A 20,223-nucleotide genomic window follows, 5' to 3' on the forward strand; every position below is an offset into this window, starting at 1 on the left:
GTGGAGATAGCAGGCAGCCCTCGGCCCTGCTCATGCTGGGCCCAGGGCAAGGGCTGGCTGGGCAGCTGGCAGCTTGGCAGGGAGAACATGGGCGGCTCTGCTGTGTCTGCGGCCACTGCCGCCCGACAGCCTGATTAATGACCCGCGACGCCCAGGGCTCCGCACGAGTCAGCAGCTCCATTTCTGTGGCAGCGGCCAAGTGGACCTGCCCACTCTGCCTCTTCTCCTCCTACGGCTGGCGGCCGGTGCTCCCAGATGGGCTGAAATGTTTTGACATTGCCTCCTCCCCGGGCTCTTCCACACTTTCTGCTGACCATTTCCAGCCTCCTTTAAATCCTGCCCCTAAATGCTCCTTCCTGTACAGGAGAGGCTTTACAGAGTTAACCCCCAGCCCTCTGGGTTCTGGCTTGTTCTTTTATTTTGTCCCCATCAGGCACATAGGAAAGCTTAAAAATATGTCTTGAAGGCATCGCATCATTGCTGCTTCTCTCCCATCTCTCAACCCTTGAGTGACTAATATGGGCCCTGTCTTATCTCTCTGCTGGAGGGTCTGTGTCTGTGTATTCTGTTTGTATAAGTCCCACCTGCTCCATCAGACTAGCAATGCCCCAAGATCAAGGGTGTGCCTTCATCTTTAGACCGCTGGCTTCTGAGATCCAGGTTTTTCTTCTCCCCTAAACTGGGTACTCCCCAGGGAAGGGGGCTATGTCTCCCCCTCAATCTGGGAGCTCCCTGAAGACAAGGGCTCTGTTTGGGGCTGCCTTGCCTGTTGCTCCCTCACCTCCCAAGTTGAGCTCTGCCTTGAGTGTGCTCTGCGGGGGACTCAGGGGCTGTAGGAAAAGCCTCCTGGCCTGTCTTGGGGATGGCAGGGCGGAGCATGGCTACAGCAGGTATGGATTTAGCTGGGGGCCAGAGCTGTTGGGGGCGTGGCTAGGGAGCAGGTACTGAGCTATCTGGGGCCAAAGGGCTCCCAGGCCTAAACCAGCTCTGAGCCACGGTCTGGCCTCCTGGGAGGGCCATGAATTCTTGCATCCAGACCCTGGCCCCCTGGGAGGGCCATGAATTCTTGCATCCAGACTCTGTGGTTCTTGGCATCCTGATTCCTCATGCCTCCTGTGGGCTCTGTCTTGGATAACGACAGGAGGACAACCACAGCTACTACGTGTCCCGTGTCTATGGTCCCAGCGAGCCCCGCAGCCGGGAGTTGTGGGTGGACGTGGCCAAGGCCAACCAGAGCCAAGTGAAAGTTCACCGAATCCTCTCCAACACCCACCGGCAGGCTTCGGTGAGTGCCCCAGTCCCCGGCAGAGCTGCCCTGGGCTGGGAGGCTGGGGGCCAGCCCACCACACCTGGTCAGTGGGCATGGCTTGTGGCCTGAGGTCTGTGGTCTGGGAAGTGCCTTCCAGGGGACCCTGGGGGGCTTTGCCAGAGTTGGAGTGCCCTCCTGTGGTACTGCCCTGGACATGCCTGTGCCCCCCCCGCCAATCCCATCCAGATAAGCATGGGGCAGTGTAGATGCCCAGCCCTCTGGCCTGAAGGTTGGCCCATGCTGACTCTCTCCCATCCCCTGCAGAGAGTGGTCTTGTCCTTTGATTTCCCTTTCTACGGGCATCCTCTGCGGCAGATCACCATAGCAACCGGAGGTAAGGCCTTGTCTGTGGGACTGGGAGAGGGTGTGGAGATTTCAGCCAGAACTTGGGACCTATCTGGGAAGGTTCCCTGGAGACAGGGTTTTACAGATGGACTGGGGAGGGTCCCACATGTGGCTCTCTTGGGACCCCACTCTCAGGAGAGAGGTCATCAGTGTTTCAGCCCAGCTTCCTCACATCGACTGACTTGCTTGTGTGTGTGTGTATGTCTGTGTGTGTGTGTGTTTCTCCCCCTCTGGGTCTGTGCAGGCCACTGTGGGCAGTCCCTTGGCCCCTGTGCTTCTGAGTCTGTAAATGAGAGCGAGGAGACTGCACTGAGAGCCCGCTTCCTGGGACCAGGCTTCCAGTTGACATGAGCAGCCTGTCTTTGATTCCTGTGCACTTTCCAAGGGGCAGAGAGAGGTGGGAGGTGCAGAGAGAACCTTCTGGTCTGGGGCCCTTTAGCTCCATACATGCCAGACCCATGCCCACTATGTGAGGCTGGTGGACAGAGGTCCAAGACTCACTTCCAGCCCCGTCTACACTGCTCTTTCCTGCACGAGGAAGCAACCCTTCTGGGCCATCTCTGATGATTTGTCTACACTTCTTCCCACCCCAGGCTTCATCTTCATGGGTGACGTGGTCCATCGGATGCTCACGGCTACTCAGTATGTGGCGCCTCTGATGGCCAACTTCAACCCTGGCTGCTCCGACAACTCCACGGTTGCTTACTTCGACAATGGTGAGATCAGAGCTCAGAGTTTAAGTCACCCAGCTCCAGGGCTCCCTTGGTCCAGCCCCTTTCGAGGAGCCCAAGTCCCAGAGAGGGCAAGGGACTTGCCCACAGTCACACAGCAAGACAGCCACCCTACCTTTCTGTGTTCCTTTTCCTCACCTGGAAGATGGGGACAAAAATGCCTGCTACCTGTTGAGATAATGAAATGAAAGCGCTTGGCTCTTAGTAGAGGTGAAATAAATATCAGCGACCTTTACTGTTTCTTATTCTCACCAGGTTGTCCCTTGAACACCTACCTTCCACCCCGGGAGAACAGATGTTTCTCCTATTTCTCCTCCTTCTCATCTCAAGGGGTCAGGATAGGCAAGAAGGAAGGGGCGTGCTGGGGGTTGGAGATGGTCAATCACAGTACCTGGTTGGGGATGGGGAAGCTGAAGAAGGGTTTTCTGGTTCCTCTTCAGCTTGGAAGTCAGACTGTTTGTGGGCTGCCCAGCTCCTGCCTCCTGTCAAATTTGCAAACTGCCCCATCATCCCTAAGGAAGCCAAGCTGTGGCCCATCCACATTGGCCACCGTTTCCACAGGGCCCTGCTCCCCTCACTGTCTCCCTGTCCAGCCAGGTCTCTGCTCTCCTCACCAGGGACAGTCTTTGTTGTTCAGTGGGACCACGTCTACCTCCAGGACCGGGAGGACAGGGGCAGCTTCACCTTCCAGGCAGCTCTGCACCAAGACGGCCGCATTGTATTCGGCTACAAAGAGGTGAGTGGGTCCAGCTGCAGAGACGGCCTTTCTTTCATTCAGCAATTATCTGCCGAGATCCTCCAGCGTGCCAGACATAGGGTGTGGTGCTGGGGATACAGCAGTTAATAAGATGGCTGACGGCCCTACCTTTGTGGAGCTGAGAGTCTGGCTGGAGGGATAGATGTTAATTGTGGGGACAAGTATAGAATTGCCACTGTGACAAGTGCTCCTAAACTGAGATGCCAGGAAAGCCTTTCACGGGGCTCTTTACCTGAACAGGGGTCAGGGAAGGCTCTCCCGAGGAAAAGAATTGAAATATGTGGAATGCGTAGGGGTTAAGGAAGCAAAGAAATGAAGTGTGCTCCAGGAGCGAGAAAACACATGCAAAGGCTCTGTGGCAGGACAGAGCATGGCCGGTACAAAGCTCTGCAAGAAGGCATCCTGGCCGGAGGGGAGAGAGTGAGGGCAAGAAGGAAGGTGCAGGGGGACAACCGGATTTGCCTTTGGAAAGGACGCTCTGGTTTCAGCGTGGAGAGCAGAGGGCTGGGGCTCAGAGGGGATGCTGGGAGATGATGTGGGAGAGAGGTGATGCCAGCTTGGGGTAGGGAGGGGGCGATGGAGAGACCTGGATAGATTTGCGAGCCAGTTAGCAAGCTAATTAACAGGACTGGAGATGTATTAGACGGAGGAGGAGGGAAATGAAGGGGGGTGCGAACTGAGGGTGACTCCCAGGTCTCTGGCCTGCATGGAGGTGCCACTCACAAAGAGGGAGAAAAGAAAAAGGAAATGTGTTTGGAGACAGTGTGGGGAAGACTTGGAATTTGGATGGGGCCCCATTGGGTTTGAGATGTCTGAGTCCTCCGAGAGGCAAGGCCGAGCAGGCAGATGGGTCTGGAGCTCGGAGGGGAAGTCTAGGCTGGCCCAAGAGCATTTGGGGGGCAGACTGAGCCTCTTCTTCCCGCTGCAGATCCCTGTGCCCGTCCTGGAAATCAGCTCGGCCCAGCACCCCGTCAAAGCAGGCCTGTCAGATGCCTTCATGATTCTCAATCCATCCCCGGACGTACCAGGTGAGTCCCCAGGGATCCGCAGAGATCCCTGGATGGGGCTGGACTCAGCTCGGATTGAGCCAGGCTGGCAGGGGCAATGGCAGTGGCAGGGAGTGGAGGGGTGGTGGAGAGTTGAGTGGGAACTGAGGGAAGAAAAGGGGCAGAATGAGTTCCAACTTTTCTTCATTCAAGCAGAGGAACCGTTTTTTCCAATAAAATCTCCAGGGGGAGGCACTGCTCTGGTGGAGGAGGGGGAGGGGAGCCAGGGCCCTTCCACTCAGCACACCCTCTATTTAGAAAATCTCCAAAGACACCAAATTAGGGTTTACGAGTCCTCCCAGAACACAACCATAATTGCTTCCCCACCCCCAGATGATAGAAGGAGCATCCCAGGGGGTTTCAGGAGACAGGAAAATTAGGTTTGTCTCCTGTCCCTGATCCCATCTTCCAATTCCCCTTCCTGGAGGCAACCAGGGCTACCAGGGTATTTCTAGGGCTACAAGCCTTCAGGTAAGTATACGTACGTATATTTAACACCAATGATGTCATATGATGTCCTCTGTTCTGCTCCTGAACAAAGTATATCTTGCCCATCATTCTGTAGCAGCACACGTCTCATTCTTCCTAATGGCTGTGTGATAGCCCATTGTGTGGATGTACCTTATTTGAACCAGTCCCCTGTGCATAGACTTTTCAGTTGTTTCAATCTTTCACTACACCAAATGACACTGCAGTGAATATTCTTGCAAATAGGTACTTTTATGCCCTTGTGTGAGTATTTCCATAAGACTAATTCCCACCACTTCACTTGCCCCTCCACTGTCCCCACCCTGAACTCCCTCCCAGTGCTCTAGCGAGTGGCTCAGACCCTGCTCCGTTGCTGCAGTCAGCATCTGCTCTGATTGGTTAATGCCTGTACTGAGCTGGTTACTAAAGAGTTTCAGTATCACCCTGATTGTATTAGTTAGCTACTGCTGCATAACAAATTATGCCAAAACTTAGAGGCTTAAAACAACAAACACATTATCTCAGGGTTTCTGTGGATCAGGAAGCAAAGCATGACTTAGCTGGGTCCTCTGGTTCAGAGTCTTTCACAGGCTGTTCTCAAGGTGTTTCCCAGGGTTACCTCAGTGACTGTTGGGGGGAGATCCATTTTTAAGAGCTTTCATGTGGTTGTGGCAAGATTCAGTGTCCCCCTCAGTTCCTGCCACGTGGACCTCCGCATAGGACAGCTCACAACGTGGCAGCTGGCTTCCATCAGAGCAGGCAAGGAAGACAGCGGTAGAGTGTGAGCAAGATGGAATCGAGAGTCTTTTTGTAACCTCATCTTAGAAGTGCGATCCTATCGCTTTTGCCATATTCTGCTGGTTGGAAGCAAGTCACTAGGTCCAGCCCACACCCAGGATAGGATTACACAGGGTGTGAACACCAGGAGGAAGGGATCATTGGGGGCGATTTTATTTTATTTTTTTAATTTTTAAAAATTTTTTAATTTATTTATTTTTGGCTGTGTTGGGTCTTCGTTGCTGCGTGTGGGCTTTCTCTAGTTGTGGTGAGCCGGGGCTACGCTTTGTCACGGTGTGTGGGCTTCTCATTGCGATGGCTTCTCTTCTTGTGGAGCACGGGCTCTAGGTGCCTGGGCTTCAGTAGTTGTGGCTCACGGGCTCTAGAGCGCAGGCTCAGTAGTTGTGGCACACAGGCTTAGTTGCTCCGCGGCCTGTGGGATCTTCCCGGACCAGGGCTCGAACCCATGTCTCCTGCATTGGCAGGCGGATTCTTAACCACTGCGCCACCAGGGAAGCCCTGGGGGCCCCTTTTAGAGGCTGCTTACCACACGATTACAATCCCATCCCTAGACACCAAGCTTTACAGTATCTTATTGGATCATCCTCGCAACATTGTAAATGAAGTCTGTACATTTGTTTCTTTCTAAATGAGGACACAGAGGCTCAGAGAGGTGGCCTGACTTGCTTTCACACAGCTATGAAAGGTAGAACTGAAACCCAAATCTTCTGTTTTTTAAACCCTGGGGTCCACTATTGAGACTTTGTAAATCTGACCCACTCCCATTCCACCCAGAGGGGTGACTCCTTTCCTCTTCAGTTCCCCAAACACCCACAGCCCTGTGTGCACACACCCAGGCTGCTTTGCAGGAAGGACCATTCTTGGTGTCCATGCCACCCCCCTCCCTGTGCATTAATGCATCGTCGGGGCGGGGTCTGTGCCTCCCTCACAGCTCACAGGACTCTCTCTGTGCCCAGTGGGAGAGTCTCAGGAAATGGGTGTTGGATCCAGCTGTTGAATGAGGGTGGATTAGAGGAAGTCAGATCCCCCTGGAGTGTGTGCATCTGAGGCTACTCTGTGATTCTGGAATGAAAGGCTGTTTTAGAGCAAGCCAGGGAGATGTGAGGAGGTGGGGTGACGAGGGGCGGGGGAGGAAGTAGAGCCCACCTGAAATAACAGGAGGGCAGCTGCGCCTGTCCTGTGAGACCAGGAGGAGACGCAAGGGCTCTGTTGTGGGAGCCGCTGGATTCGGTGACTCCAGCTGCTGTTCTCGGAGGTGCTGGGTCCACCCGCCAAGCGAAACCCACACCTGACTCCCAAACTCTGCCCAGCGGCTCCCGGCCTCCAGTCTCCCTGCCCTCTGTCCCCCATTCCTTCTTGTCACTGCCAGACAGATCTGGTCACACCATTCTCTGGCTCCTTGTTGCCCAAAGCATCAATTCAAAGTCCTTTGATGCTGGGCACAGCCCACCTTTTTTTTTTCTTTCAGTTTTATTGAGATGTAATTGACATACAGCACTGTGTAACTTTCAGGTGTCCAGCATAATGATTTGACTTACATACATCTCGAAATGATTACAATGAGCTTAGTGAACATCCACCATCTCATAGAGATGCAAAATTAAAGACATAGAAAAAAATAGATTTTTTTCCTTCGTGATGAAAACTCTTAGGATTTACTCTCTTAACAACTTCCATATGTAACAGACAACAGTGTTCATTATATTTCTCATGTGTGTTATGGTCACAGCCCACCTTTATAGGCTCATCTCCAGACCCTCCTGTCACCCACCACTCTATTCAGGCAGCACTGGTCTGCATGCCCTGGGTTCCCCAAACATGCCAAGGGCTATCTGCATCTTTCTGATGCAGTTCCTCGTATGAGATGCCCCCCACCTGAAGTCCTTTTACCACTTGGCAAATCCTACTCATTCACTGGTCCAGCTCAGATGTTGCCTCCTCCATGCAGCAGAATTCACGGCTTCCTCCTCCATCCCCCCAGCACTTTGTTAAAAGCTTTAATATAGAACTCATGACACTGTCCGGCTCATTCATCTTCTCCCCAACTGGCTGTGAGCTCCTTGGGGGCTGGCCGTGGCCCCAGCACTTAGCCCAGTGCCTGCAGCAGGGCAGGTGCTCAAAAAATGAGTAGCAGCTCGAGAGTGAGTGCTGACAGGAATGGGCGGAGCAGAGACCCTGTCCTCTGCCCTGTGGTGACACTAAGTGAGAACAGGACCTGACATCTGAGTTTGGGGTGTGAGTGCTTTGATAATCGCATCTCTTTTTGTCAGATATTTTTTAGCTTGGGGGTGCAGGCAGGGACTTTAGAAGGAACATAGAGGTACAGGTGGAGCATATCACGTGCGTGCATTTTTCTGGGGCAGCATCCGTGGCCTCCATTGGGTTTTAAAATGGGCTACAACCTCTGCTTTTTGGAGTGATGGCTTTTATGTGGCTGAGAGATCAGATTCCTCTGGGTCTGATATTCAACCCAGCAAGCAGGGAATTCGTTTGAATTTGGCTGAGCTGCAAATAACAATAAATCCAAAAAAACCATGATAGAAGTTCAGGTAGAGGCCTCTGGTCCGCAGACCCTTTCACCGGGATATTCACCTCAAATATTCCCGTTGTCCCAACCCATCTGTCCTACAGAATGAGTGATGTCACTGCCCTTGTACCCAAGCTCGGCTCCTCCCTGCCTGGGGCCCTGTGAGGAGTGGAGTTTTCTCCCCACTATTCAAGAATCCCCCAGTCCCTGAACCCTGTCTGGGGGACTCTCTCCTCCCCCCAGGCTCCAAACACTTTCCTCCCACCCCTGTCTGAGGGTGGAGGGAATTCTGCACAGTCTCATTCCTGGGGTTGAGGGAAGAAAATGCTGAAAACAACCAGAGTTTCTCTTACCATTACTTCCTTGCAGAAACCGCTCTGCAGGCTTTGGAGCAGAGAGTCTGCAGAGCACGCTTTGATGCAGAGAAAAGATTCAGATTAGCAGCATCTGTTTGCAGAAGCACGCAAAACATAGAGGGTAGCTGATACACTCTTTATTTGACTGGAGGGGCACCCAGAAGTCAATATAATTTCCTCTATTCATTTGTTTAAGAAACCCTTTCTTTCATGGACAGTATAAAAGCAACTTTAGGGCAGCCAGCGTCAAAACTGACAGAGATTCTGAATTAATGGAATTGTATTAATTCATTAATTAATTGTAGCCCACCCCTTGGCTGACCCCAGAATGGCCTTGGACGGCCTGAACACTTGGGCCTTCTCCTTTACCAGAACTTTCCTTTCCTTTCAAAAGCAGGCTTGAGAAATGTGGCAGAGGCCTGTGCTGTACCTTGGTGCTGGGCAGCTGGGTGGGGAAGGGGGAGGCCCCAGAACTGGCTGTGGAGGAGTGAGAAGGAGCAGCCAAGTGGGGGTGGGGGGGTGTCATCACCAGATCTGGCCCAGTTTGTCTTCTCCCTGCTCCTGATAAAGGATCCTTTACAGTGCTCTTCACTGTAGCTTTTTATCCATCCTGGGGCCCTCCCCCTCCCCCTCCCCTCCCCTCCCCCTCCCCTCCCCTCCCCCTCCCCCTCCCCTCCCCTCCCCTCCCCCTCCCCCCACCCCGTTTTTCACTTTTCTTTTTTTTTTCTTTTCTGTTTTTCCCTCTACTCTGCTCCCTGAGCCCAGCCGTTTCTCACCTCCTCTCCTCCCTCTGCCCTTTTCTACATTGCATCTGTGCTGAGGAGGTCTCTCCTCCCTCCCCTCCTGGGCTGAAAGCTCCTTGGGGTACAGGACCCTCATTGTGTTTATCTCTGGGGTCCCCTGCTGGGGCTCAATTCATGATTATTAAAAGAATAACCAAATGAGCAAAGGAAGATGTGAATGCATAAATGAAAACTTTTTCCTGAGCCACCATCTTAGATTTTTTTATATCGTAACCACCGTTTTGGAGGGAAGTTTGTGGCTGGACCTGTCAGTCTGATTTCTTCTGACCAAACCAATCCTTCCCTGCTGGTGTCTGGTGTGGAAACAGAACAGGACATGCCAACCTTGCTTTTGAGCCATGAACATCTCTTGATTGCATGGCAGGGCTTTCTGTGTCTGGACCTTAGTGTTTCTGAATCTTTGATGAATGGAAGCAGAGATAAAACAGAAATGTCTCAAACTGCCAGAAATGTGGCACTGGGGTGGTCACTGTCTTGGTTCCAGCAGGGATCTGTTGGTCATGCAGATGGACATCATCGTCCTTGGGCAAGCCCCAGATGTTGGAGAGATAATCCAAAAGCAAATAACACAGGCGGGGATATTAAGGGATCTGTTTATCAAGAAATAAAAGTATTGCCAAACCAGACACTTAAAAAAGTACAAGTTGGCAGTTGAAGTGAGCAACTATTTTTTTTTAATAAATTTATTTATCTATTTATTTACTTTTGTCTGCCTTGGGTCTTCGTTGCTGCGCACGGGCTTTCTTTTTAGTGGTAGCGAGCTGAGGAGGCTACTCTTCGTTGCGGTGCACAGGCTTCTCATTAAGGTGGCTTCTCTTGTTGCAGAGCACAGGCTCTAGGGACGCAGGCTTCAGTAGTTGTGGCACATGGGCTCAGTAGTTGTGGCTCGCGGGTTCTAGAGCGCAAGCTCAGTAGTTGTGACTCACGGGCTTAGTTGCTCCGCGGCATGTGGGATCTTCCCGGCCCAGGGCTTGAACCCATGTCCCCTGCATTGGCAGGCAGATTCTTAACCACTGCACCACCAGGGAAGCCCGTAAGCAACTATTTTTAATCAGAGATATGTTTCTGCCCGCCCACCCTCCTCCCACTTCCTACCACACACATCTCCCCCACCCTTGCTGGTAGGGCTGTGTTGCTTTTTGGAGGATATCTGATCATCTCTGGCTGCACCCTCACTTGAGGCACGTCCCCACCTCTGCTCCCCAGTGGGCTGGTGGGGAGACCCATTCCTACATTCTGGTGTGGGGTTTGCTGGGAACCCCACCTTCCCCAGCTGCTGTTCGTGTGTCTCTATCCATGAATTCGACTCCCTTGACAAGTCCGTGTCTCTATCATGCCCCAACCCTGACCCCCTTTGTCCTCCTATTTCACCTGCCTTCTGACCGAGGGCAGGCTCTCCCCTGTATCCTTGCAGGTGGAGAAATCCTGAAAGCCAATTCTCCTCCTCCTTTGAGCTCTAACTTCATGAGGGTCTGGCTTTTTGTGGCCCGTTGGCAGCTGCCCTTTTGAGAAAGGCCATAATCTGTGGTGGGCTGAGGAGGAAGGGCATTCTTCCTTTGTGCTGTGGGCTGAAGTTATAATAAGTTGCTGGGGTTTTCCTGACTATTTGTAAGCTATTCATTCATTCACAGTCATCTCTTGAGACCCTGTTCTGTGCAGGGCCTGGCGCGAGGGGCTGGGGGACAGAGACATATAACTTGTAGGCTCTGCTCTCGGGGAGCTCATAGCCTTCGGGGAGGTGACCAGCAAAGTAAATGGTTGTGAAACAGGTGACACTGGACAGTGCACAGGAGGTTGTGGAGCTCAGAGGAGGGGCCACTAACTGCACCCGAGGGTGGGGGATGTCTTCAAGGGGGGCCTGTCATTTGAACTGAGCCTGGAAAGACAAGGCAGATTAAGAAAGAAATGTTTACGCAGAGTCTAGACCCCATGGCCTCAGGCACCTCGGAAGGCCTGATGTTTCACCTTTATTTTTTATCCTATTCCATTTCAGTGTTAAAAGGGGTAATTCTTTAGGAGAGATGGCTTCTGGGGGTAGTGGGTGGGATGGAGCTGTGAAGGGCTGCCTGGAACTTCCCCATCCCCCACCTAATGTCTCACATCCTGCAGGCCCACTCAAAGCCCACTCCACCTTCGCAGAGCAGTTGGTGTCACGCAGGGAGGGCCCTGCAGCACATATAGGCCTTTGGTGAATTGAAAATTGGTGCCTCTTCTGGGCAGCTGAATTACGGAAAAGTGCCCTTCCTCACCCCAATCTCCTTCAGACCCACCCCTGCTTGGCAAAGGGCCTTTCTTGTATTAGAAAAAATCTGTGTGTGTGTGTGCGTGTGTGTGTGTGCGCGCGCACACACCTGTGAGTGGGTAGTGCTCGCATTTCAAGCACAGGCCTCTGAGGTGGACTGCAGATTCCTGTTTAGTTCCGGGGTAGCGCTGCGGCCACCAGCGCCCGAGCAGTTTCCTTTTCATTGCACAGAATGTTTCAAGGATATTTTGTGGTCGCAGATGCTTCAGGGGCTGAGGTGTTCCCAGGCTCTGCAGCAAGACAGCGGGGTGTGGTGCGAAGAGAGCACACTTTGGGTCAGACCACCTGGGGTTCAATCCTGGGTTAAGTAGGAGGGAACGGTTCCAAAACTGAGAATAAATAAATGACAGAAACGTAGCTGAGATATTCTTTTGAGCAGTGGATGCTCCCCTAGATTCTTCACTCAGGATGGGCCACCCAGCGGTTGCACAGGACACCCTCCTTTTCATGGATGCCCCCACTGAGTTTTGCTACCACCTCGGGAAACTTTTCTCCAAATCACCTTCAGCTGAGTGAGAAACTTAGCCCACCTACTCTGGGCTTCTAGTGACAAAAACCCAACTGAAACTAGCTTAAGTGAAAAGGCGTGCACTGGGGATACTAAAGTAGCCCAAAGAACCTAAGGAAGAGCCAACAACTGGGAAGATAGGACCAGGGCAGGTCCGGGGACTCCAGAGCCTGGAATGCCACCAGTTCCTCTCCACGAGGTGGCTTCATCCTCTGGCTTTCCCCATGAGACTGGAACCATGGCCATTCACGGACGCTGAGCTTGCATCTTCTTAGCAGTATTACTGGAGAGAAAAGAGCCTTCTGGTTATAGTTAAAAAGTCCCAGGGAAGGTCTCTGATTGGTCTGACTTCATCAGATGCCCAGCCCTGGACCAATCACTGTGTGGCCAGGGAGGCAGGGTCATGAAAGAAGATGCAGCACAGACCACATGTAGGAAGGGGCTGGGGGCTCTTTCTGTTTCCAGAAGGAAGAAGGGGTGCTGGGCAGACCAAATACTAAGTGGCCCTTTCCCCTCATGGGAAAACTCATTCACGCAGCTCAGCGGCTGACAGCCTGCCTTTTGGAGCTGAAGGAAACCAACCCCAAGTCACGGTTCTTAGGTGGACGTGGGGGTTTGGTGGGAAATATCAGAGCATCTCAGACTGCCATTTTAGGAGAAGTCATTTCATCTACAGTTCCAGCTTTTTCCTCCCAAGGGTGTTGGGGCAGTTGTTAATGTCTTTCCACTTCACAGACAAAAAACCGAGGCCCTAAGGTTATCCTGCTTGTCAGGAGCAGAACTCGACTCAGAACTCAGGGCTCTTGACTCTGAGGTCCTGTAGGAAGTTTCTGCAGGGACCGAGGCAGGACATAAGCCTGGCTCCAGGCCCTGAACCTTGCTCTCTCCTCCATCAAGGAGGGGAGAGGTTCTCCAAGGTCAGCCTGTCCATCTACAGACATTTGCAGAGTGCTCACTGTGGGTCAGGTTCGGGACCAGATAGATGATCATAGTCAAATGGTCCCCACCCTCCAAATCAACCCTAATGAGCACACAACGTAAGTGCAGTGAGAGGAGGGCACAGGGCAGAGGGGGTAATAAGAGGCAGCTGGTCTAGAGTGGCTGCTCAGAGGAAGTGGCCCTGAGCTGGATCTGGAAGGGTGAGCTGGAGAAGAAGAGAAAGGGTGGAAGAACATTATGGATCAAGGGAACAGCAGCTGTGAAGTCACAGAGGCATGGGAAAGTGTGGACACCCTGTGTCCTGACCCCGGGAACAGCCGGGCCTCTGCATTATTAACCTGCTTTTAACACAAAGCTCTCCCCTCAAGGCCAACTCCTGTTCTCCTGTCTCCCCACAGTTTCAACGCCATTATCCCAGGATGATGGGTTTACTTCCTGCCCTCAGTGGTTGCATACTAACTCCCGGCTCCACTCACTACAATCTCTTGCCCACCTGTCAGGCTCCAGGTCCAGGCCCTGAAGCCCTCTGGCCACGAGCTGCTCCTCCTGATGACAGGCTCTGCCTATGTTTCAGAATCTCGGCGAAGGACCATCTTCGAATACCACCGTGTGGAGCTGGACCCCAGCAAGGTCACCAGCACAACTGCTGTGGAGTTCACCCCATTACCAAGTAATTAAGGGTTGTTCCCACTGATGGTGGGGAGGCATTCCACCATCTTGGAAAGAGCTTTGGAGTCAGACTGAGCTCCATCCCAGGCCCACCACTGTCGCCTGTCTGGGTACCACCACCTAACTTCTCTGGGCCTCCATTTCTCATTTGTAACATGGGCCTAACACCACCTCCCTCCCAGGGCTACAGTAAGGGTTAGAACTACAGTAGGTAGAGCTGAGGATGTAAATGAAAGCTCAGACATTAACTGGTACATCCCAGGCCCAGGGCGTGGCTTGTGCTTGATACATGACAGTTATTGTTGTTAACACATGATTGAAACCCAGGAAAGAGGTACCTCTGAGAACTTACACTGAGCTCCCAGAAAAGATAATCCAGGAACTGAATGGGTCCATAAGTTTATCATTGTATTTTCACTAGAGGAGGCATGATGCTGGCATCCACAGGCAGGAAGCAGTAGAGGGATTTAGCCAGTAAGCCTCCAAGATCCAGGGGGCCTGGTCCTGTCCCTCTTCTGTACCCCACTCACCTGCCGTTGAAGGCACACCATGGCTGGGGCCCCAGCGGCTGCTGCGGACCCCGCAGGATCGGGGTTGGATGTTCTTCAGGATATGGTCAGGGCAGCTGGGGAGAGTGAGGGAAGGACAGCACTCTCGTTCTATTTTTAAAGAAAGTTTTAATCTCCTCTTCTGCTTCATGGTACCTCCCAGCTTCCCTCTGAAGCCATGGCCTTCTCCCTGCCTTCCCGGGCATTTCTTACCTCTCTTTCCCCCCTCTTCCTTTTCCCTGGAGGTTCTGGGAGCAGGGGGTGAAGAAAGAAGAGGAGGAGGAAGGGTCTTCTAGAATGCTAGGCCATGTCCCCGCAGGTGTCCTCCCCCGGAAAAGAGGACAGTCCCTGACACCTAGTCACAGGACAAGGACACCTGCGGTTCCAGCCCCGCCCCCACCCTAGTGGCCCTCCCCCTAGGCAGGGCTTCCTCAAGGACTGGTGAGAGCAAACCCAGGAATGGATAAACTGCATTTGGGAACAAGGACATCCAAGGGCAGGGCTAACTGCTGCGGCGGAAGAAGTGAAACATCCTGGGAATGCGTTTCTGGGACACTGTCTGTACATTTAAGCCACTTCCCACCCCTCCAGTGAATTTTGTGAGCATTTAATAGCACACAGAACATCTGAAATGCAGATGAGAAATAAAGGTCAGTGGGTTTTATGAATATCCCACGAGGCTTCCAGGGTTTTTTCTCAGTTTGACTGGAGCCATTTAAGGGGTCTCCAGAGTCCCTGGGAATGATCATGGGCTCCCATGTAGGGGAAGGGACAGTGTTACCAAGACTGTGATTTGAAACCCCGGGAGGCCGGTTTGCTTTGTCCTCAGAAAACTCTGCACCCCACAGCCCTAGGCTTTCTCCCTTACCTTTGGGTAGGGAAGGACTTTTAGCCAAAATTCTTCCAGAGGTGTGGCTGGACTGTCTTCAAGCCATAGCACTCCATGGCTGGTCCCTCTTCTAGAAGAGACTCATGAAAAGGTGGCCTGGGGTGAAGGTGGGAGCTGGGGAGCGGGATTCCCACAGCGGGACCTCGAGACTAGGAGCTCGGGCTCTCGGCTCAGACAGACCTTGGTTCAAACCCAGACCTGCCACTCTTAGCTCTGTGACTCTCTCCAAGCCTCAGTTTCCTCCTCTGTAAAATGGGGATAACAAAAGCAACTATTCATCGATTCCATAAACTTTTGTTAACTGCCTACCACATGCTGGGCACTGTTCTAGACCCTCTGGATGCACCAGAGAACAAAACAGCCAGAGCGCTCTCGTTCTTGGGCCAAGTCGGTCCCTGCTTATTTTCTGCCGATGGCTTTCCCTCCACCCTTCCAAAGCCTGCAGAGCCCTGGTAGACAAAAGGACACAGTGCCACCTACAGCTCGTCCCTCCCACAAGGTGACTGAAGGTGACCACGCTGTGCCCGCAGCAGCTTTTCTCCCACTCACCGAGGGCTGGTTACCACCTGCCACCTTGTTGGGGGTCCACAGGATGCAAACTGATTCCCTCGTTAATGGATTGTGGCCCAGGCCCATGAAAACTCACAGAGAGAAGAAATGTATGTGACGTCTAGTGAATGAGTGGTCATTTTCTGTAGTTAGTGGTCACTTCTGGCTGCTACTAACGTGTTCTGTTCAGCTGCTCATCAGATGAGCCCTTATGCTACACACAGTTATTCCGGGTCAGCGCCTGTCTGTCCTTATAATAAAATGCATGGGCTTTGTGGCAGCTGCTTGCCACTCTGAGGTCATTCTGGTTCACTTAAGTGGGCAGCATTTAAGCAAGTGAACAACTCTTACAATCCAGCCCCCATACCTCCTGCTCCCCGGGCCCTCTCTGCTAGGGGTCCATGCACCCTCCAGCAGCTGTTCCCACTAACTTCCCTGCGCTCCACCCTTGCCCTGCCCGGCTAGGCCCCAGCTGCCCCCCCTCCCCATTCCCACCACCTTCCAGCTCTCCACTCGGCTGAGCCGGCTAGCATTCTGACTGCTGTTGGGAGCACCCCTGGGATGTGTTCCTCCCGGGCCTCTGCACACAGAGGCCCCTCTGCTTGGACTTCTCTCCCAGGAGGGCTGCCAGGCTGGCTTCCTCGCTCTCTCAGTCTCCTGAGAGGCCTTCCGCAACCTCCCTGAGTAAAACACATCCCCCACCGTCCTTCCACCTCCCTGATCTGATGCGCTTTTCTCCCAGCCCTTCTCACCACTGGCAACCCTAGGGTGGATCTGTTTGTCTGTGTATTTGTTGGCTGTCTCCTCCACTGGACTGCAGGTTCCATGTGAGCAGTGCTTCTGTCTTTTCCTGTTCACGCTGCATCTCCAGCATTGGGACAGTGCCGGGCCTGTGGTAGACGCTCAATAAATATTTGTTGAAAGAATAAATGAGGGAATGAGCACCTGATAGGTATATTGAGGGGAATGATGGACCAGAGTCGATAACAAATAGCATTCACTGGCTCACCGTGTGGCCGGCACTGTTATAAACCCTCTCACAGCTGGCCTGCCACACAGACAGCATCTCGATCCCTCTTTTACAAGTGAGGTACCAAGGCACCAAGAGGTCAGGTAACTCTCCAGGGAAGATTTAAGTTTGGATGAGCAGAGGTCAGCACACCCCCTGGGAAGAGCTCACTTCCAAGAGGAGAGGGAGAGGAAAGGAATGGAATACGTATGCCTGGCCTGGTTTACTCTCAAAAACTCAGAGCCCAGACTTCCCTGGGAGGAGCTGGAGAGGCCAAGAGCGGGCCTCTGACGGCAATCCAGCCACACAAACAGTCCCTAGGAGCAGGGAGTGCTAGCTGGTCAAACCAGGACATCTTAAATCCTTTCCAGTGATTGTAGACAACACAACTGTAAACACTAAATTTGCCGAGGGACTCGATCTTAATTGTTCCCAGCACTGGAAGAAATGATACTGACGTGAAGTGATGGTGGCGTTAGCAAATGCTACAGTGGCGATCATACAGCGATATAAAGGGATCAAATCCATATGTTGTACACCTTAAACTTGCATGATGTTATATGTCAAATATATCTCGATTTAAAAAAATCCTTTGCAACCCTGTAATTGTAGGCAATAGGCCAGAAGTATAACTTTCCAGACTAGGTGCAATCCCTTTGTACGTGCTTGTGGTGCCCTGTAGTTTTCCTTCGTCAACCTCATCACAATGATAATTATGTAGTTATTTTTGTTTGATGATCTGCTTAGGGTCTGTCTTTCCATATGACTGTAAGGCCCAAGAAAGTACCAGGTCTTACTGCTGAATCACCAGCAGCAGCTCAGGGCCTGACCCCCTGGTGACCAAAGGAAGGAAGGATGGAGAGAAGGAAGGAAGGAAGGAAGGAGGGAACGAAGGAAGGAAGGAAGGGAGGGAGGGAGGAAAGAAGGGTGGGAGTGAGGGAGGGTAGAGAGGGAGAATTAGAGAATCAAGGCTGGACTCAAGTGAGGGTGGCATTAAAAACTTCTAGGGTCCCTGCTGGTCAGAGCCTCCAGAGTTCTGTAAGGACCCAGCATTCAGGAAACTTGCACCTTTTGGAGGCCTGTGGAGGGGCTGGTACTGAGGGGCCGCTGCCTTCTCTCTTGCAGCCTGCCTGCATCATCGGAGCTGCGACACCTGCGTGTCCTCAGACCTGATCTTCAACTGCAGCTGGTGCCGTGTCCTCCAGAGGTTTGTACCAGGCTCACCCTCTTATTCCCACAGGCAGACTGTGCAGGGGGCAGATGGTGGCACGGCCCCACTCCCTGCCTCAGGCCTCATTACCAACATGAGGGTATCTCTGGCCAGCGCTACTGTGCCACGTAGGACAAGAATATCATGAAAGTGAGTGTCTTCCTGAGGCCTGTGACCCATCAAGGTGACTATGTGTCACCCTGTGGTGACACTAGACTTCTGCAAGACCATTCAGAGATTCCAGCTACTGCAGCTCCCTCCTCACACCTGGGAGGGTTGGTTCATCCTCTGGCAGGCCTTCTCAAAGAGTGGTCCACAGCTGTGAGCATCCCAGAATCACCTGGGGCTTGCGCTAAACATGCAGATTCCCGGGGCCCACCCCTGGCCCCCTGCATCAGGTCTCTGGGAGAGAAGCCCAGGAGCCTGCATTTTAACACGGTACCTCATCGGCAAACAAGCGTGAGATCCGCCGGCTCAGAGACGGGATGAGCCTAAGACCCATTGCCATTGAAAGAGAACCCCATGACCCCAAATCAGCACCTCAAGATCTTTCTCAGGCTGGAGAAGGGTTTCCTGAAAACCACGGGTGTGGAAATTGCAGGCGTCTGTGGAAAGTTGGAACAAGTGACAAAGCTGTGTTTGCTTGTTTTGGAAGCAGGGAAAATTCTGGATGAGATTCAGGTTCAGGCATAAAGTTCTTAAATCCAAGTCATCTTCCTCTCCTTGTTCTGAAATCATTCCCTCACAGATTAGACTCAGAATCTGAGCCCTGTTCTCCTGTCCAAGATAAATAAATGGCAGGGGGGAAAAAAAAAAGAATTTCTTTGGGGACTAGGGCTCCCATGAGAGTGGGAAAACCTATGAACTACAAGAGCCTTTAAGGCAATCTTGAAAATTTGCAAATTATAGAGGCTCTGAGTTCTCCGCAGCTGTCCTGAATCTGTCAGTGTTTCCTTTGCTCCTTTCCAGTTTCCTGGTGCAGAAATAGAAGCCATTGCCTTTATAGGCAGCCTGCCTAGCACACAAGACACAGCTCTGGGCCGGGAGGAGAGAGGGGTCCTCGTCAGGCCTCCCAGGTGTTCTTCCCAACAGCTGTGCTCTTATTCACTCTCTTGGGGCCTCAGTTTGTTCTCCCTGTAAAATGGGCTGGGGTTATGTGATTCGGGGAGATGTGGGTGAGGAACATGCCTGTTATTTTAACTCCTCAAATACCAGATAGTATTTTTGCAAAGTGTTCAGGGCCCTTCACATGAAAGGCACAGAGAGCCTCAGAGAGAGTACACAGGGTACACCCCAGGTTGGTTCTTCCTGGCGTGGAGCTTTGCGGTGTGGTCCATCTTGTGCACTTTCGAGTTTGAGAGTCACTGTCTGAGCGTAGGGAGATAATCCAGATGACTGCAGAGGAGCCCTGGAATGCTGGGGCTGGCTGCCACCGCATGACTCAGTGTCCACCAACAGCTGAGCCATGAGAACTGCAAAATGGGTCAGATGAAAGCAAAACCCTGGCTTGATACACCCCCACTTAATGCATACGCCCAAACCCAGAAAACTATGACAGTTTAATAAGGGTTGGTCAGGGGGAGGGCAGGGCCTTGGGTGTGGACACTGCCTTTGCTGGGTTATGTCAACTACGGGACAAAGAAGCTCCATCAGGGATCCTGTCCCCGGATGTCCGTGGGCCTGGGCTCACCGAGCACGGGCCCCTTCTTGACAGATCTCTGGAGCCTCAGCTTCAACTGAGAGCTGACTCCAGGTTCCTAAAGAGCCAGAGGTCAGAGCTGGTGCAGGGGGCCGGCCACCATGGTCTCTCCCACCAACAGCTGCTTGAAACCACCACATGGGTTCTCGGCTTCCCCTCCACCTACTCTGCCCTCTGCAGCCTCCCAGAGCTTCCCCTCCCCGTGCTGGGGCCAGATCTGATTTAGATTATTTCACTTATATCATGCAGGTATTTTCCTTTCATCCCTACTGCCCCCCAGTGACCCACTCTGAAGTCTATGGGTGACTTTGACTCCAGGATTTGGCTCTGGAGATGAGGGTCATACATAACCCTTGTCTTACAGTGTTGTCATGAGGGTCCCATGAGATAGTGCCGGAGCAGCATGTGACTGGGGCAGCACCTGGCATTCAGGAGGCACTCAAACAATGGCCATTTCTCATGCCCTTCTCCTTTGCATCTGGGTTGGTTGGCCCCGAGCTTGGAAAGGGGTGCTCTTAGACATTTATCAAAGGCTCAGTCTTTGAAAGAACCAGTTAGTTTGGCCTAAAAGAAACTTTAGTCTCCAGCCCCCAACAATGCCCCTAATCTTCCATCCCTCAAGGTAGGGGGCACGGAGGACCTGACAGAGGGGGTGTGGATGGCTCAGCTCAGCTGCCCCTGCTGCAGGAGGAGCAGCTCAGAGGCATTTTCAGAAGGAAAGACTGACAGCGCCTGGAAGCCTCAGCCTCACCAGGTCTCGG

The 20,223-nt window shown here is 52.6% G+C and overlaps 1 protein-coding gene across 3 annotated transcripts in view; it reads left to right on the top strand.

The window, feature by feature from the left end:
• Positions 1 to 20,223, top strand: part of PLXDC1 (plexin domain containing 1) — a 61,875-nt gene that overhangs the window by 28,176 nt on the left and 13,476 nt on the right. For all 3 annotated transcript variants that reach the window (XM_057536880.1, XM_007177527.2, XM_007177526.2), the window contains exons 3-9: positions 1,142 to 1,285; positions 1,574 to 1,643; positions 2,248 to 2,370; positions 3,003 to 3,121; positions 4,071 to 4,170; positions 13,464 to 13,559; positions 17,679 to 17,760. In XM_057536880.1, the coding sequence (XP_057392863.1) occupies positions 1,142 to 1,285; positions 1,574 to 1,643; positions 2,248 to 2,370; positions 3,003 to 3,121; positions 4,071 to 4,170; positions 13,464 to 13,559; positions 17,679 to 17,760 (734 nt within the window). The remainder of the gene's footprint in view (positions 1 to 1,141; positions 1,286 to 1,573; positions 1,644 to 2,247; positions 2,371 to 3,002; positions 3,122 to 4,070; positions 4,171 to 13,463; positions 13,560 to 17,678; positions 17,761 to 20,223) is intronic.

The sequence above is a fragment of the Balaenoptera acutorostrata genome, chromosome 20, assembly GCF_949987535.1.
Source record: "Balaenoptera acutorostrata chromosome 20, mBalAcu1.1, whole genome shotgun sequence".
Lineage (NCBI taxonomy): Eukaryota > Metazoa > Chordata > Mammalia > Artiodactyla > Balaenopteridae > Balaenoptera > Balaenoptera acutorostrata.